This window comes from Artemia sp. Qi Xiang Cuo, chromosome 20, assembly GCF_049724085.1.
Source record: "Artemia sp. Qi Xiang Cuo chromosome 20, ASM4972408v1, whole genome shotgun sequence".
In the NCBI taxonomy this organism is placed as follows: Eukaryota; Metazoa; Arthropoda; class Branchiopoda; order Anostraca; family Artemiidae; genus Artemia; species Artemia sp. Qi Xiang Cuo.
Window position 1 is genome coordinate 34,306,212 of NC_142813.1, and position 19,023 is coordinate 34,325,234.

At 35.6% G+C, this 19,023-nt stretch overlaps 1 protein-coding gene across 1 annotated transcript in view; it reads left to right on the forward strand.

Annotated features, from left to right (window-relative positions):
• The window catches only part of tweek (transmembrane protein KIAA1109 homolog tweek), a 371,152-nt gene that overhangs the window by 164,883 nt on the left and 187,246 nt on the right, over positions 1–19,023 (forward strand). The window contains exons 19-21 of the mRNA XM_089106227.1: positions 12,811–13,107; positions 14,632–14,689; positions 17,817–18,008. Coding sequence (XP_088962353.1) covers positions 12,811–13,107; positions 14,632–14,689; positions 17,817–18,008 — 547 coding nt within the window. The remainder of the gene's footprint in view (positions 1–12,810; positions 13,108–14,631; positions 14,690–17,816; positions 18,009–19,023) is intronic.

The window sequence follows — 19,023 nt, forward strand, 5'->3', positions numbered from 1 at the left end:
GAGATTCACCTAATCACCTTAGGTGGTTGGTTTTTGTTTTTATTCCAATAGATTCCCAATCATCACAAATCCAAGTGTCATTATAGCTTCATTTTTAGTTGGTAAGATTTGATACACAGAAAGCCGATTTTGTCGACCTTGAGACGCCGGAAGTGAAGTGTCTTTTTATGAAAATAGGTGACTGCTTGTCTGTCTCTGAGACAGACAAGCAAAATTGTAAATTGTAAAACAGACAAGCAAAAAATGTAAATTGTAATCTATTTACAATAATTTTTTCCCCTGAATTCATGGAAAATAATAAAAAGTTTTGTTTACTATAAATCATGACTTTTTGCTAGTTTTTACTAGATTTCGGGAAATTTACTAGATCCTCTAAATTTACTAGATTCTTTTTTTTTTACTTACTAGATCTAGTAAAATCCTACTGACGGAGGCAACCCTGAGGGATGGTCGTATAAACTTCAGAGGGGGCTCATTCGATCGGAAATTATAGTGCCCTAATCAGGAGTCAAAAGTGATCGGAGGGCAAATAGCCCTTCATCCCCTTTTTTCCTTAAATGCATCCGATAAAATTCTTTTAAAGTAGTTCAAAGATCAGATAACAGAAACTCGGGGGTAGACACAAACCCCCAGGGCCCGAGGGCAGGCGTTGTAAGTTATGCTCTGGGGGCATATATCGTTCTTATGGGAGGGCTGCTCGTACAAACTTCAGAGGGGGTTCATTTGATTGGAGATGAAAAATTCTAGTTCACTTTTTAGAGTCAAAAGAGATCGATGGTCAAACAGCCCCCCCCCTCTCACGCCCTTTCCCCCCAAACCCATCCGATAAAAAATTTGAGAAAACCACTTTATTGAAAATAGTTTAATCATCAGATAACAAACACTCTGGAGTTGACACAACCCCCAGAGCTTAGTGACAAGTACTTTAGGTTATGCCCCGGGGGCATATAAAGTTTTTATGTAAGAGGTGGTGGCATAAACTTCAGAGGTTGCTCATTTGACTGTAAATTAAAAGTTCCAGTTATATTTTTAATAGTCAAAAGTGATCAGAGGGCATCTACCCTCCCCCCCCCCCACACACACACCCTCTTTTCCTTAAATGCATCCGATCAATTTGAGATAGGCATTTTCTTTGAAATTAATAAAAAAAAAAAACTTTCCGAAAAATAAGCTTTTCAAAGAAAAGTAAAGGCCATTTTAAACTTAAGCTCAGCAGATACAAACACCTGTTAAAATTCAAACTCAAAACGACCTGAAATTGCTATTAAAGAATAAATGGAACCCAAAACGAGCAGAAATTACATAAACAATCATAGCAAAAAACATGCAAGTATGAATAAATAGATCTAAAAGCGAGTAATGCTTATATTGAATATCAAACAGTTCGTGATAACGAACTGTAGGTAAGGAGCGACCCGGCTAAACAGTAACCGAAACTCTAAAAAACGGAATTCTGATACCTATAGATACATCAGAAGAATCAGATTTTTAGAATCAGATGCTGATTTCAAATATATAAGTTTCATGAAGTTTAGTCTTACCCATCAAAAGTTACGCGCCTGAGAAAATTTGGCTTATTTTCGAAAAAAGGGGAAACAACCCCTAAAAAACATAGAACTTTAATGAAAATCACACCATCAGATTCAGCGTATCAGAGAACCCTACTATAGAGGTTTCAAGCTCCTATCTGCAAAAATGTGGAATTTTGTAATTTTTACCAGAAGAAAGATCACGAATGTGTGTTTATTTTTTTTTTTTTTCAGGGGTGATCATATCTATCCTGTAGTCCTAGAATATCGTGAGAGGACTCTTTCGGACGGAAATTAAAAGTTATAGTGCCCTTTTTAAGTGACCAAAAAAATGGACGGCAACTGGGCCCCCTTCCACGCTAATTTTTTTCCCGAAGTCACCCAATCAAAGTTTTGAGATAGCCATTTTGTTCAGCATAGTCGAAAATCTAATTAATATGTCTTTGAGGAAGACTTAATTCCCCACAGTTCCCGGGGGAAGGGCTGCAAGTTAAAAACTTTGCCCATTGTTTACATATAGTATTGGTTATTGGGAAGCATAGAGGCGTTTTCAGGAGGAATTTTTTTCTAGTGGGGGGTCGGAGTAGGGGTTACGGAGGAGGATCTTTCCATGGAGGATATTTTCGTGGGGGAAGGGTCATTTCTATGAAGGGGGCGCCAGATTTCCCAGCATTATTTAAAAAATTTTCAGAAATTAAATTTAAAAAAACAAGTTTTTTTCAACTGAAAGTAAGGAGCAACATTAAAACTTAAAACAAACTGAAATTATTACGTATATGAGGGGGCTCATCCCCTAGTCAATACCTCGCTCTTTGCGCTAAAGTTTTTTTTAGTACTTTCAAAAGAGCTATCTATCCTAATTAACAAAATAATTTCTGAGACCACACTGGCTAATCATGATAAACAAAAAATCGCGAAGAAAGGAAAATTTCCTTTCTTCGCGATTTTTTGTTTATCCTAATTAACCGGCCTTTGTGATTCAGGGGTTTGTTATTCGAACAAAATTCGAACTTTAGCGCAAAGAGCGAGGTATTGACTAGGAAGCGAACTCTCTAATATACGTAGGCCTAATAAAAACATACGAATATAGAAATTCGTTATGTAAGTTAATTCGTAAGTTACGTCAGAACAAAATTTCGAGAAAGCCAATTAGCCAAAAAAAAAGGAAAATTAATATGCGAATTTCATTAATTCAAAAACGTTCAGAAATTACCAAAAAAACATTTTTTTTAACTGAAAATAAGGAGCGACATTCAAACTTAAAACGAACAGAAATTATTCCGTATATGAAAGGGGCTGTCCCCTCCACAACGCCTCGCTCTTTACGCTAAAGTTTGACTCTCTCTCTCAACTCTATTTTTTGAAACAATAAAAACTTTAGCATAAAGAGCGAGGCGTTGAAGAAGAGAAAACCCCTTTCATATACGGAATAATTTCTGTTCGTTTTAAGTTTTAATATCGCTTCTTACTTTCAGTTGAAAAAACTGTTTTTTTTAGTTAATGAAGATCAAGCTTAAAACGATTTTTTTTTTAAGCAAGGGTTTTCAATTGTTGATTCATTGACAACCAGGAATTATTGAAGTATTTGGATGGTTTTAGAATAGATTTCTTTAAAAAAAAATTTCAGATGTGGTATGGATATTAGTTTATATTTCAGCTGTAGTTTTAGTGGGCCTCTTTCTAGCTATGTTTTTTTTATAATGGGTTACGTTCCTTTCCTGGTGTCAATTAATAAAAAAAAAACAAAAAAATAAGTTTTTCAAAGATAAGTAAAGGCCATTTTATACTTAAGCTCAGCTGATATAAGTACCTGTTAAAATTCAAACTCAAAACGACCAGAAATTACTATTAAAGAATAAATGAAACCCAAAACGAACAGAAATTAAATAAACAATCATAGCAAAAAAACATACAACAAGTAATAATATAAATGAATAAATAAATCTTAAAACGAGAAACTTAGATTGAATATGAAAATCAAGCTTAAAACGGAAAAAAAAAAGATTTTGCTATTGAAGTATAAATGAAACTTAAAACGAACAGAAATTAAATAAACAATCAATGCAAACAAACATACAATAGGTATTAATGTAAATGAATGAATAAATCTTAAAACGAATGAAACTTAAATTGAATATGCAAATCAAGCTTGAAAAGAACAAAAATCACTACAAACAAAAGTTGGGTATTGTGTCCATCTCTCACTGTAAAAGTCTAAAGCGTACTGCGTCATTGGTGCATAACCATCAACATACATAACCAACAACAACAAAACATAACCGACAAACATCAAACATAACCAATATAACCAACAAACAACAACCAACACCCTATCTGTGTCCTAGAAATCCTGCTACCTGTGTCATAGAAATTCTATGCTAATTTCCCTATCTCTATCCTAGAAATCCTGCTGCCTGTGTCATAGAAATTCTATGCTAATTTCCCTATCTGTTTCATAGAAATTCTATGCTAATTTCCGTATCTGTGTCCTTTACATTTTAGGCTAATTTCCCTATCTGTGTCCTGGAAATCCTGCTACCTGTGTCATAGAAATTCTATGATAATTCCCTATGGCTGCCGTGACGTCAGACAGCTCTGGTAGAAACAGCTGACTGCATTGTACAGGTGCGAGGGTGTGTACCGTGACGTCAGAGGGCTGTCATAGAAATCCAATACTGTTTTCCCTATGGATGCTTCCCTATGTGTTTGGGGAAATGCTGTTTTCCCTATGTGTTTGGGGAAATGGTGGGCGTGGAAGGGGTGTTAGTTGCCTTCCAATCACTTTCGACTATTAAAAGAGATACTAGCCATTTAAATTTCCAATCGAATGGGCCCTTTTTAAGTTTCTACGACAACGCTTTCTATAAAAAACCTTATACGCCCCCAGGGCATAACTTACAACCCTTGCCCTGAGGGATGTAGGGGGGGGGTTGTCATCCTTAAAGAACTAATTTCCAGAATTTTCAACTACGTTGAAAAAAGTGGCTGTCTCAAAATTTTGATTGGATGTGTTTGGGGAAAAGGTGGGCGTGAGAGGAGGGTTAATTACTCTCCAAGCACTTTCTACTATTAAAAAGGGCAATAGCCCTTTGAATTTTCAATCGAATGGGCCTGTTTTGAAATTTCTACGACAAAGCCTTCTATACAAAGCTTATATGCCCCCAGGGCATAATTTACAACCCTTGCCCTGAGGGATGTGGGGGGAGTGTCCTCCTCAAAAACATTATTTCTATCTAGAAACCAATTACCTAGAACAAAATGGCTATCTCAAAATTTTGATTGGATGTGTTTGGGGAAATAGTAGGCGTGGAAGGGGTGTTAGTTACCTTCCAATCACTTTTGACCCTTAAAAAGTGCACTAGAACTCTCAATTTCCAATCGAATGAGCCTCATTTGAAGTTTATACGACGACCCCTTCCATATGAAGTGCCTCTGGGAAAAAAATAAATAAATAATAAAACATTGGAGGCGTATGGCCTTTACTATAGGCAACGCTATAGCGTTGCCTCTGATAGTCCAACGATCAGATAACAAGGGTCGTAATGTTTTGTCCGAGAGTATATAAGATTTTATGGAAGGGATGGTGGTATAAACTTGGGAGGGGACCCAAATGATTAGAAATTAAAAGTTCTATTTCTCTTTTTAAGAGTCAAAAGTGATCCGATGGCAACTAGTCTCCCCCCCCCACCACCAAAAACCCTTTTCCCCCAAAGGTGTCCGATCAAACTTTTTCTATGGCCATTTTGTTCAAAATAGACCACGAATCATATAACAAAACTCCAGGGATAACACATCCCCACCAGAATCCGGGGGCAAGTGTTGTTAGTTATACCCCCGGGGTATATAAGGTTCTTATGGAAGGAATGGTTGTATAAACTTCGGAGGGGGCTCATTCGATTGTAAATTGGAATTTCTAGTGCTGTATTTATGCCAAAGGGATCGGGGCGCAACTAGAATCCCTCTCCCCCGGCCGCAAGGCCCCCTTTTCCCCAAATGCATTCAATCAAAATTTTGAGATAGCCATTTTGTTCAAAACAGTTTAAAGATAAAACAGCAAAAACTCTGGGGATGACGCATCCCCTCAGAGCCAGGGGGTAAGTGTTATAAGTTGTGCAACGAGGGCATATAAGGTTTTTATGTAAGGAGTTGTCGTATAAACTTCAGAGGTGGATCATTTTAATAGAAATTTAATGTTCTACTTGCCCTTTAAGAGTTAAAAGTGAACGGAGCGCATCTACCCCACCCCACCCCCTCCCTCACACATACCATCTCTTCCCCAAACGTATTTAATAGAAATTTTGAGATAGCTATTTCGTTTGAACTATTCCAACGATCAGATAAAAAAAACTTCGGAGTTAACACCCCCCCCTCAGAGTCCGGGGAAGGGTTGTAGCTTATCCCCTGGCATATAAGGTTTCTATGGAGAAGATAAACTTCGGAAGGGACTCAAATGACTAGAAATCGAAAGTACTAGTTCACTTTTTGAGAGATAAAAACAATCTGATGACAACTAGCTCCCTCCCCCAACAATTGTCTTTTCCCCAAATGCGTCTGAATGAAATTTTGAGATTTTCATTTTGTCAAAAATAGACCAAAGATCATATAACAAATATTCAGAGCCCCTGTTCAAGTGATGTAGATTATGCCCCAGGGCATATAAGTTTTTGTGTGGAAGGAATGATCGTATTAACTTCATCGGGGGCTCATTCTATTGGAAATTGAATGTTCTAGTTCGCTTTTTAAGAGTCAAAAGGGACCGAATGGTAACTAGCCCTTCTGCTTTTTTTTTAACCCAAAATCTATCCGACCGAATTTTTTAGATAGCCATTTTGTTAAAATAAGTCAAAAGATCAGATAACAAAACTCCAGGGTCAACACAACTCCCCATAACCCGGGGGCAAGTGTTGTATCCTGGGGGCATATAATATTCTTATGCGAATGTTTTGAAAATAGTTCAAAGATGAGATAAATCCAACCCCAACCCCACTCAAAAAACTTATGAACGCTATTTTATTCCAAAACTTAAGGGAGCTGACCCCTGGCCTTCTCTCCATTGCCCGACCCCCCCCCCCCCAAAAAAAAGAAGAAAGAAAACACAACAAACTTTTAATGATACTTTATTCCAAGAATTGTGGCAACTCACCCCTGGTCCTTCATGGCCCTCCCAACTCCCCCCCCCACAAAAAAAAAAAAACACCAAAAAACAAAAAAAAATTTTAACAATATTTCATTCCAAAACTTATGGGAGCTGACCCCTGCTCCTCGATGGCCTGATTTCACTCTCGGGAGGGGTATAAAAAAATTTATCAATTATTGATAATTCAATAATCAATGATTGGGAAAAAAATTATCAATGATTAACAAATCATGAGATCTGGGCCCTGGCCATTACTCCCTCCCTCTATGGCCCAAACCCTCCCCCACCCCCAAAAAAGAAACAATAACTAACAGATCAACTTATTAACTATATTTTATTCCAAAAATCAAGGGAGCTGACCCCTGGTCCTCCCTCCATGGCCCGACCTTGCTTATTGTTACTTTGATACTTAGTTTACCTTGATACCCTGTTTGCTTAGATAATCTCTTTACTTTGATACTTTGGTACTTTGATACTAGTTTTGATACTTTGATAAGAGATTGATGTTAAAAAAAATTGATTTCGAAATAAGGCATTTTCTAAAAACTTGAAGCTTTTTGCAATCAAAAAACGAAAAAAAAATTAATTTAAACAAACTCCGAAAAAGAAGTTTTTCAAAGAAAAGGCCATATTATACTTAAGATCAGCAGATACAAATACTTGTTAAAATTCAAACTAAAAACGACAAGAAATTACTATTAAAGAATAAATGAAACCCAAAACGAACAGAAATTAAATAAACTGTCATGGCAAAAAAAACATTCCGCAAGTATTAATATAAATGAATAAATTACAAGAAATTACTATTAAAGAATAAATTAAACCCAAAACGAACAGAAATTAAATAAACAATCATAGCAAACAAACATACATTAGGTACTAATATAAATGAATAAATAAATCTTAAAACAAGTGAAACTTAAATTTAATATGCAAATCAAGCTTGAAACGAACAAAATCAGAGGCAACGCTATAGCGTTGCCTATAGTAAAGGCCATACGGCGCCAATGTTTTATTATTTATTTATTATTATTATTATTTATTTTTTTCCCAGGGCACTTTATATGGAAGGGGTCGTCTAAAAACATCAAAGGGGGCTCATTCGATTGTAAATCGAGAGTTCTAGTGCCCTTTTTAAGAGTCAAAAGTGATTGGAGGGAAACTAGCACCCCCCCCTCCCCCACACCCATCATTTCCCTAAACATATCCAATCAAAACTTTGAGATAGCCAATTTTTTTAGCCTAGTTGATTTCCAGATAGAAAATATGTTTTTGAGGAGGACAATCCCCCACAACCCTCAGGGCAAGGGTTTTAAGTTATGCCAAAGGGGCATATAAGGTTTTTATAAAAGGCGTTGTCGTAGAAACTTCAAAAAAGGCTCATTCGATTGGAAATTCAAAGGGCTAGGGCTATTTTTAATGGTCGATAGGGATCGGAGGGCAAATAACCGCCCTCTCATGCCCATCTTTTCTCCAAACACATCCAATCAAAATTTTGAGATAGCCTTTTTATTCAAGGCAGTTTTAAGTTCTATAAATTAAGTCTTTGAGAATCACTCCCCCACCACAGCCCTCGGGGCAAGGCTCGTAAGTTATGCCCTGGGGGTATATTAGGTTTTGTATAGACAACGTTGTCGTAGAAACCTCAGAAAGGGCTCATTCGATTGGAAATTTAAATGGCTAGTTCCCTTTTTAATAGTCGAAAGTGATTCTATGACAACTGACACCCTTTCATGCCCACCATTTCCCCAAACACACCCAATCAAAATTTTGAGGTAGCCTTTTTATTCAACGTAGTTTAAAGTTCTAGAGATTATATGTTTGAGAAGGACACTCCCCCCACAGTCTTCAGGGGCAAGGGGTATAAGTTTTGCCCTGGGGGCATATATCGTTCTTATGGAAGGAATGCTCGTATAAACTTCAAAAAGGACACATTTGATTGGAAATCGAAAGTCTAGTTCACTTACTAAACGTCAAAAGATATTGGAGGGTAACCCGCTCCCCCCCCCCGCAACCCTTTTTTCCCAAATGCATCCAACAAAAAATTTTTATTGATAGCTATTTTGTTAAAAATAGTTCAAAGATCATATAAAAAAAATTCCAGTGTCGACACAACTTGTCGACACTGGCGACAAGTTGTGTCGCCAGTGTCGTGTGACATAACTTACAACACAGGCGTTGTAAGTTATACCCTGGGGGCTTATATGGTTCTTATGGAAGGGATGCTCGTATAAGCTACAAAGAGGGCTCATTTGATTGGAAATTGAAATTTGTAGTTCACTTTTTAAGAGTCAAAAGAGATTGGAGGGCACCTAGCCCCCCTCCTTCCACGCCCTTTTATCCTCAAACCCATACGATAAGAACTTTGAGATAGCTATTTTTTAAATAGTTCAAAGATCATATAACAAAACTCAGGAGTCAACACAACCCCCCAGGGCCTGAGGACGGGTGTTGTAAGTTATGCCCTTGGGAAATATATGAATCTTATTTAAGGGATACTCTTAAAAAATTCAGAGATGCCTCATTTGATTGGAAATTGAAAGTTCTAGCTCAGTTTTTAAGAGTGAAAAGAGATTTGAGGGCAACTAACCCCCCCCCACACCCATTTTTCCCCAAATATATCCAATAAAAATTTTAAGATAGCCATTAAGTTAAAAATTGCTCAAAAGTTAGATAAGCAGGCGTTGTAAGTTATACCCTGGGGCATATATTGTTCGTGAAAGGGATACTCGTATAAGCTTCAAAAAGGGCTCATTTGATTGGATATTGAAAGTTCAAGCTCACTTTTTAATAGTCAAAAGAGATCCGAGGGCAGCTAGCCCCCCCCCCCCCCCCTCGCATGCTTTCTTTTTCAAAACACATCTAACGAAAATTTTGAGATAGACTTTTTGTTAAAACTAGTTCAAAGATCGGATAAGAACAAATCTGGTGTCGTGAATAGAACCCCCCAGGGCACAGGAGAAGGCGTTCTAAGTTACGCCCTAAGGGCATGTATGGTTCTTATTAAAGGGATGCTCGTACAAACTTCATAGAGGGCTCATTTGATTGGAAATTGAAAGTTCTAGTTCACTTTTTAAGAGTCAAGAGAGTTAAACTAGCCTCCCCCCCCAGGCTCTTTTTTTCCCAAACCCGTCCACTACAAATTTTGAGATAGCCAGCTTTTTGGAAATTGTTAAAAAATTAGATAACAAAACGCCCCTCAGAGCACGGGGGATAGGCATTGTAAGTGTTGTCCTGGGGGCATATATCGTTCTTATTAAAAGGATGCTCATATAAACTTCAGAGAGGGCTCATTTTATTGGAAATTGAAAGTTCTAGTTCAATTTTTAAGAGTCAAAAGATATCCGAGGGCAACTTGCCCCCCCCCCACACATCACACATACCCTTTTTTCCCCAAGCCCATCCGATAAAATTTTTATAATAGCCATTTCATTAAAAATAGTTCAAAGGTCAGATAAAAAAAAATCCTGTATCGACAAACCGCCAGGGCCCGGAGGCAGGCGTTATGAGTAATGCTCTAGGGACATATATAGTTCTTATGGAAGGGATGCTCGTATAAACTTCGGAGAGGGCTCATTAGATTTGAAATTGAAAGTTCTTGATCACTTTTTAAGATTCAAAAGAGATTGGACGGCAACTACCCCCCCCCCCTCCTCCACGCCCTAGATGCATCAGATAAAAATTTTGAGATATACATTTTGTTGAGAATAGTTCAAAGTTCTGATTACAAAAAACTCCGGTGTTGACACAGCCCCCCAGGGCTCGGGGGTAGGCGTTATAAGTTATGCCCCGGGGGTATATTCGGTTATTATGGAAGGGATGCTCGTATAAACTTCCTAGAGGGCTCATTTGATTGAAAATTGAAAGTTATAATTCACTTTTTATGAGTCAAAAGTGATTGGAGGGCAGCTAGCCCCTCCCCCCACTCCATTTATTTTTTTCCCAGAGGCACTTAATATAGAAGGGGTCGTCGTATAAACTTCAAAGGGGGCTCATTTGAATGGAAATCGAGTTCTATTGCCATTTTTAAGCGTCAAAAGTGATCGGAGGACATCTGCCCCCCCCAAGCCTTTTTTACCCAAATGCATACGATGAGAAATCTGATTTAGTCATTTTAATGAAAATAGTTCAAAGATCATATAACAAAAACTCCTTTACGAATGTTCATTTCGTTAAAAATATTTCAAAGGTGAGATAAGAAAAACTCCTGTGTCGACACCCCCCCCCCCCAGGGTCGGGGCAGGGGGTGTAAGTATTGCTCTGGGGGCTTATATGGTTCTGTTGGACGGGTTACTCGTATAAACTACGGAGAGGGTTCAATTGAATGGAAATTAAAATTAATTGGTTTTAATTAATTGGGATACACCAATCGTGTTGAAAGTTATTGAGATACTGTTTAATCAGAGTATCGTCGAACTGACATATTTTTCTATTACTTCTCAAACAACATATGAATTTCCAGGAATCTGAAACTCAAAATAATGTTGAGTTTTAGCTGTTTTTTTCCTCTATTTCATGATTTTATAACGTTTTTTTTTATTAATAAAATTTGTATGTACAATACAAAGTCTGTGTCTCTTTAGATTTCTTGTTCCAGGACGAATCTGCAATACGTAATTATTTACGCAATGATTGGAAATTTTCATTTACAACTCCTCACATATGTTGAGCTCTTTCCCTGAGAATAAGGCGAAAATATGTTCTAACGATAAACCATATGTCACAAGTCCTGCCTTGTCCGAAACCCCTATATAGAGATATTTTGATAAATGGTGCAGAGTTTTGAATTTTATTAATCTAGTGAGCCCTCGATAAATTAATTTAATCCTTTCCGGTTATTTTGCTTCACTTTATTAGGCATTATTTTTCTTCATTTTCTATCATTTATCTTAATTTGTTTCTTAATCATTTTTTCTTATCGGCTCTATTATTTTTCGTGATTGTTTTATATTGAGATTTTAATAGAAAACAGGTGTTGGTCTGTTTTTCTAACGTCTTTTCAAATTTTCTAAAGTTTGGCTTAAAGTGTGCTCCTTTCTGACTTAGGCCTTGCAAGATGGACACCAGGATTTGAGCTGGATTTCAAGTCATTTTTTCTCTTAATAAATTCCTTTTCATAAAATTAATCTTTGCAAGGAGGGGGGGGGTAAGTCGAAAAACACCTTTCCAGATTCTAATACGGCTTGTTGGTTCGAAGTTTCATCCACCTAGAACAAAACATTAAAGGTTCATGAAATGTCAATGTCCTGTATTGGGAGGGTGTTAGTGGATACTTGAAAAAAACCTTTTTGACTCTAATTTGTTCCATAGAGTTTCATTCCCCTTGCACAACCAGTTTCCATCGTTGCTAAAATTCCGTCAAGAAGACTCAAAATGGAAATTTTTGGAATAATTTAGATAGCTAATGACAGCAAGAGGCAATTTTACCGTTCGGTGATAGGAGAAAGTATCTAGAATGGGTGAATTTGGTGGTGGGTCCTTATTTTTGCCCAATGGGGGGGGGTGGGGAGTATAACTTAATTCATTTCTTAGGTTTTTGTGAAGAATTAAACGGTCTGAGGGGGGGAATTTTTCTGGGTGGAATATAAGGTAGGGTTGGGTGGATATAATATTAAGGGATAAAACCTTTATGGGGATTAAGAAGTTGAGTAAGTTTGTGTGCACAGGTATGAGGCATACGGACTATTTTCTATTATTTATTTTTATTTTAATCTGGATTTAAGGGTTTTTATCTCTTTATGATTTGTACAATGTTATGTTTTTGTATTAGCTATGGCCCGTAATTTTTTTTTTTTAGAGATAATTTCTAATATATCATATTTAAAAGATATTTTCAGGGAAAACTTTTTTTTTATAATAATAAGATATTCGGTTTTCTTTATTCAAATTTAGGTTGTGAAGGTAAAATGAATTTTTTGGTTTAATCAATAAAGTTCGTTCACTCATGCACTCTTCTCCTCTACTGGAGGGACTGAGTCAAACTGCTATTTCCTTTCTCAAAATTTTTCAATTAAAAAAATCAAACTTGTTTCCTAAAGTTCGTTTTCTAGCGTTCTCAACTCAAATGAAAAAGAAATGCTTGTGAATGTTTTTATTTCATAAATTAGAAGTTTTCTATGCATATTAAAAACTGTTTATCCCTAGCTTTTCTTGTCTGCCGAGGAGTATGACAGCGACAGCACCATTGGCAATGAAAGTGACGATGACAGCGAACGGCAACTTGTGATACGGAAGAAAATCGGCCCTGCAACATCGGCAGTACGAAAATCAATTAGTAGAATGGGATCAAACTCGAGTCTGTCGTCGACTAGTTCTTTTAGCTCTGCAGTTTCCTCACAGAATGATAGAGAGCTGTCATTAGTTGATTTGCGAATGCAGAGTAGCAAACCTGTTAGTCAGTCACCGCTTTTGATGGGAACTTATATGAATCACTTGACTCAGGTAATGGAATTGCAACAACATCACTAATCTGCTATCACTTTGTTTAATCACTAAGTAATTAGTGAATCACTTAGAGAATCACTAAATTTTATCACTTAGTGATTACTAGCCTCTTATCAGCAACATGTCACAGACCTGTTAGTCAGTTGCCATTTTTGATATAAAGTTATATTAATCACTTGATTCAGGTAATGGAACTGTAAAAATACCAATAAGATATTTATTTTAAAGAAAAGTAATATTATAAATTAGGGAAAAATACTTTTGGTGTAGGAAACAAATGGTGCTTGTAGAAGAGAGATAATAGTATGCACAGGTGCTGCTTTATGGATGAGCTGGGAGGATCATCCTTCACGGTAATTGTTATACCTCATTAAGATTTAGGGCTGTAAATATCCTAAAAATGATTAACAGGAAGATTTAATTTTGCACCATTTTTATTTATAAGCATTATTTTCGTGATTGACGTTGTAAAAATTAATAAAGTAAATATTAATATATTTATTATTAGTTAATAGTAAATAATTAATAGTAAATATTGTAAACTATTGAATATTAATAATTATTATAATCCGGGTTGCAGTGGTAGCTAGCACCCTAATAAGAGACGATCACGTCCAATACTAAAAAATGTAATAGCTCATAACTCTGGAAATAGTGTCAGATCAAAACAAGAAGTACACTATTAGAACCACCTGGTCTGAAACCCCTATTTAGGAAACTTACCGTCCCTTGGCTTGAATAACGAGGAAAATGTATTGGCTTGAAAAACAAGATTAGTGGCTTGAACTACGATACTCTGCATCGACGGCATCTTTTTTCCGTTGTTTTTTTCTCTTCGGCTTGCTTGGCACTGGAAAATCATAGAGAGCTGTTTAATGGCCCATTTTAAGTAAATTACTACATCTAGTGTATTTTGTAATTAAAAAAAGGTTTTAAAATAGAATCAGTTTTTACAAACAAACTGCATTTTCGTGTACAAGCTTGATGAACGACGTCATAATCGTAGGTTATAACCATATATGACGCAATGAGTGAATGCAATATTTATAGACGCTTATCTTTCGACAAGATAAGGTAAGAAATACATAATTCCAAGAATCAATTTTTTATGAAAAACTGCATTTTTCTATAACACTGTCATAGCAAATGTTATTTTTAACATTATAAAAAGCATGTAGATATAGTTATGTAAAATGTTGTAATTCTTTTAGGTTTTTAACAAAATTTACATTAAGGATCAATATAGTTTTTTTATAAATGGAGACTATTAGTTTTATCAGATATAGCTGAAACCTAGTAAAGAACAAACCTCGGCACACAGTAACTAAAAGTTAAGATAGTACAACCGTCTTTTGAAAAGCTACTTGTCTTGGGTATAGTGCCCCACAGGATAATCTCAGGAAAATAGTTCATGGAAGACGACACTGCTACATCAACTATGAAAAGGCCTACTGATTATTTTTTAATGATTTATCTTCAATTTTATTGAATTTTCTCAATTTGGTTTCTCCTCAATTTTAGGTACACTGTGCAAAGTGGAAATCTGAAAAGACCATAACCCGACAAGGAATTAGTAAAGGTTGGTTGGCTTTTTCTCTGTTGTTTTTTTACCCATAAACTTAAAAAATATATTAATTTTTTTATTGGAGCTAATTATTTCAGGAATTCTAGTGCTTTTGACTTATTTGTTTGTTTTTTGCGTGCACAAAAAAAATCTATTGAATCAAATGCTTCAAATTAAAAATACCCTATTGTTAACTGTCTTAGCTTTTAAAAAGATTTGCATTAACTTAATTTTTATTTAAAAGAGGGAAATGGTTTTGGTATAAAAGGGTTTTGGTACTAAAACGTATTCTTCTGTCCCAGAATCAATCTCTTTAAGATAACTGGTGAACATGTTTAATATTCATTTCCAATCAAAGTGTCAATAATAAATTATTACCCCACTTATATATTCATTATAAAGTATTATAGATGAATTTGGTTTCAACGATATTTGCAAATTTTTGCATTACCATTCACAGCTCTTCCTATTGAATATATTTGGTAATTTTGCAGGTACTTGTATGATATACCCCCTACCTAATATTCTTCATCCAATTAGAACCTTGAATTTTTCATAATTTTGGGATTTTGGGATCAAAATATGATGAATATATAATACTTTATTAACAAAATTATGGGAAATCCTAAAATTATGGAAAATACAAGGTTCCAATTAGATGAGGAAAATTAGGTAGGGGGTATATAATACAGGTACCATTTTACTTTTAAAAGTTTAATTATTTTGTCATTCTAAATTCTATTTGAATGAAATTATAATAGAAAATGTACAAAGAACAATAATAATAAGTAAGTTAAAATGTATGTCTCACAAAATTTTAGTTTTTTTATCTTACTGGAATGACAACACGAAGGTAATTCCCCACGCTATTACTGCGACGAATCATGAATAGCTATTGAAATTTTTTGCAGCCCATGTAAAACACTTTGATATTTTTTTACTATTAAAGAACAAATTGAACCCAAAACGAACTGAAATTAAATAAACAATCTTAGCGAACAAACATACAACAGGTATTAATGTAAATGAATAAATAAATCTTGAAACGACTAAAACTTAAATAGAATATGCAAATCAAGCTTAAAACGAAAAGAATCACTACAAACAAAAGTTTAGCTGCTGCCTCCTTCCCTCATTGAAACGAATAAAACCTACTGCGTCATTGGCGCTTTACTGAAAACTATATGTGTCTTGAGCAGTCTTGGAAAGAACTAATAGAATTAAACTGAATATTTGGTATATAATGATATTAATTGCTGAAAGCTCATCAGTTAAAGATTTTATTTTACTGTAATTTTATTTTTATTCACAATATTGTAATAAGTAAAAACGAAAATATTTGTAGTATAATTCGTTTTTAGTAAAGCACCAATTACGCAGTAGGCTTTACCCCTTTTCAGTTAGAGAAGGGGGTGGTAGCCAAACTCTTGTTTGTCGTGATTTTGGTTCATTTTAGCTTGATTTGCATGTTCAATTCGTTTGGTTGGGAATCCTTTGTCCGAGGGTCACGGTTCGATTCCTGGCTTGGCTGGTTATTTGGTTTGGGACGGGGGTCAGTGGTGTGACTCTTAAAGCTCAGCCAGAGTCGACCTAGCTCTAAATCTGGGGAAGTTAAGCAGGAAGGGTGTGCGAAAGCACAGGACGGCTGGCTCCCAACCCCCCATTGCACTTCCTGGCCGAAGGGCCACGAAATGGAGATCAGCACCGCCGGTTTGGACCTTAAGGGTCTAGTGCCGTCATATTTACTCACTTTTACTGTCGTATGTTTGTTTTGCTATGTTCTTAATTAAATGACATTTCCCGAAAAAGGACTAAGATAAACTTAGACTAAGAAATTCTACTACTTATGTCGAAGAACAAAAAAGAAAGACAATTTGTGTTATGATTTTAGTTCGAAATACACAATAATTTTAAATTAAAACAAACATGTTAAAACGTATATGAAGTACTAAAACTTTTCTTTTTCATTTGTTCCTTTTTTTTAATAACTAGCTTACACGTAGTGCGTTCTCGTAATCTTAAAAGAAAGGAAATTTAATGAAGATTTCCCCCCGGAAATTCTTCTGCTTGAAACTTCCCCTCCGTAAAAAATTCTCCACCTTGGAAAATACCCCCATCGCCTGTTAATAATGATCACATTTTTAAATTTTATAAAGTATTTCAAAATCCTCCCCGCGGAAAATTCCTCCATGCGGATCCCCCCTCGAGGAAGATCTTCACCGGGACCTTCCTCCCCTCCCCTGACAATTCCCCTTTATTGGGGCTTCGAGTTGATAAATCGATAAACACGGCCATCGAATTTTTTCAAACGTCGTACTTTCCGCAATAGAGTTAATCCCAGAATAAGTAAAGTTGTCGTTTAACCTACAATTATATATATTACCTAGTTAATTTATCTTGATTTTATATGCAATGAGTTGGAAAAAGATATGCAGATCAAATTTCTTTGTATATGGAAAATTTCCCTCCTCCGTGGACTCCCTCCCCTGGAAACTATTCCTAGAAAATTATTCTTTGAACCCCCCCCCCCATCCTCCCCCGAAAATTAGAAAACTTTCTACATATGTAAAATAACCGTATTATTTATAAATTTAAAAAAGTATTGGAAAAATTAAGTTGAATGCCAGATTAGCGAAACTGTTTAATTCCCAATTCAGAAGATTTTTGAAAAATAAATTTTATAATTTCGGAAGTGTGTTAGATGATAGAATTCATATTTAACGAACCCGTTAGTTGAATATCCAGACCCTGCAAATAATGTAACCGAAAAGGACTGTCAAGTTTTTGTGTTGTGGGGTTTCCAGTTTCAGTCAGCACGAAAAGAATTAAGAAGGCCTAGGGGGGAGGTTTCTTATCTAAAATATCCACAAGAGTATACTCAACAACTTTTTAAAGTTTCTTAGAGATCCGATAAACAGTTTAGTAATGCCTAAAAGACACATACACAAGCAGACATATGTTCGATTTTTATTAGTATAGATAATTCACTAAAATAATTGTATCGCATACTTTTTCCGGAGAGCTGATTTATTTCATCAAAGAAATATCAAGAGTTGGTTCAATATTCAGTTATAAACACCATTTGTGGCGTTAACTCTTTATTTTCTCGCAGTTTGTCGAAAAACATTCAATTCTATTTTAGATTTTTACAAGTTACCAAAGTTCAGTCAAGTTACTCAGGGATTTACAACTCTACAAATGATCCATCGTGAGCACAAAAATGTGCCTCCTACTCCATCTCCATATCTTCCTCGCAAACAACGTCGTGTTAGCTCAGAATCTCCGTGGGAAAGTCCTATCATTAGTGGAACACAACAGTCGGAAACCAATGAGAGTAAGTACTTACTTAACAGTTATTTATTATTTTATTATGCATTGCTTTTTGTCTGTTATTTATTCTATATGTTTTCTTGGGTATATTTCACTGCCCCCCCCCCCGTCCGTAAAAAACTATAATCACTAGTCAGGCAATAGAAAAAATTGTGCTTGGCTTTCCCTTCCTTAAAGTTTAAGTTAGCTTGTGGTTGTATTCATTTTCTTGTGTTTTTTCGTTGTTTCTTTTGTAATTCCTCGTCGTATAGTTTTTGGGACATTTCACGGATCCTCTCAATTGATAACTCAATTGATTACACCTTGAAATTAGGTCAATCCAAGCTACACAAAATGATTAAATTGCTGGAATAGGTCAGCTAAGCTTAAGAATTTATGTTTTGGCACTTTAAAATTAAAAGAAACAATTTTTAATTGCTCGTTTTTCTGTATTTTTATGGTTAGTTTAGATCGGTGGTGTCGATTCATGAAAATTTAGGGGGTTAGGAGCAAGAATGCATTTTTCAATCTAGGGGGGGTTGGGTAAATCTGTCGTTTTTGCAATTTCTGTAATGAAAATTCTGAAAAACGGCACTTTCAAAATTTATGAGTGCTAAAAAATGTAGGGGGTGGGGATACAGTCCACTCCACCCCAATTGTTGCCACTGCTTTAGATCAGGCACAGACCATGTGTAGAGTTGGTTAAGCAGAATATATATGTTGCAGTTTTCTTGTACCAGTGATATGTTTGAAAAATATGCCGTGTTTCCGAATTTATAGAGTTAACATGTACTCCTGTCCTTTTAATGTGTACTGTTTGGTTTTTTGCGTCCTATTGTTCCTATTAATCATAAACTAACAGTAAAATATTATTTAGTAACTGCAATTTTATGAACATAGTTTAAGACCTTTACAACGGAAAGAAGACAGAAAAAACCTCTTGCCTTTTAACACAGATTTACAGATTAACGTTAATATTTTATTTTCCGTTGAAGCGAATTTTCAAATATCATTACTATTTATATACATTTTTATATTAT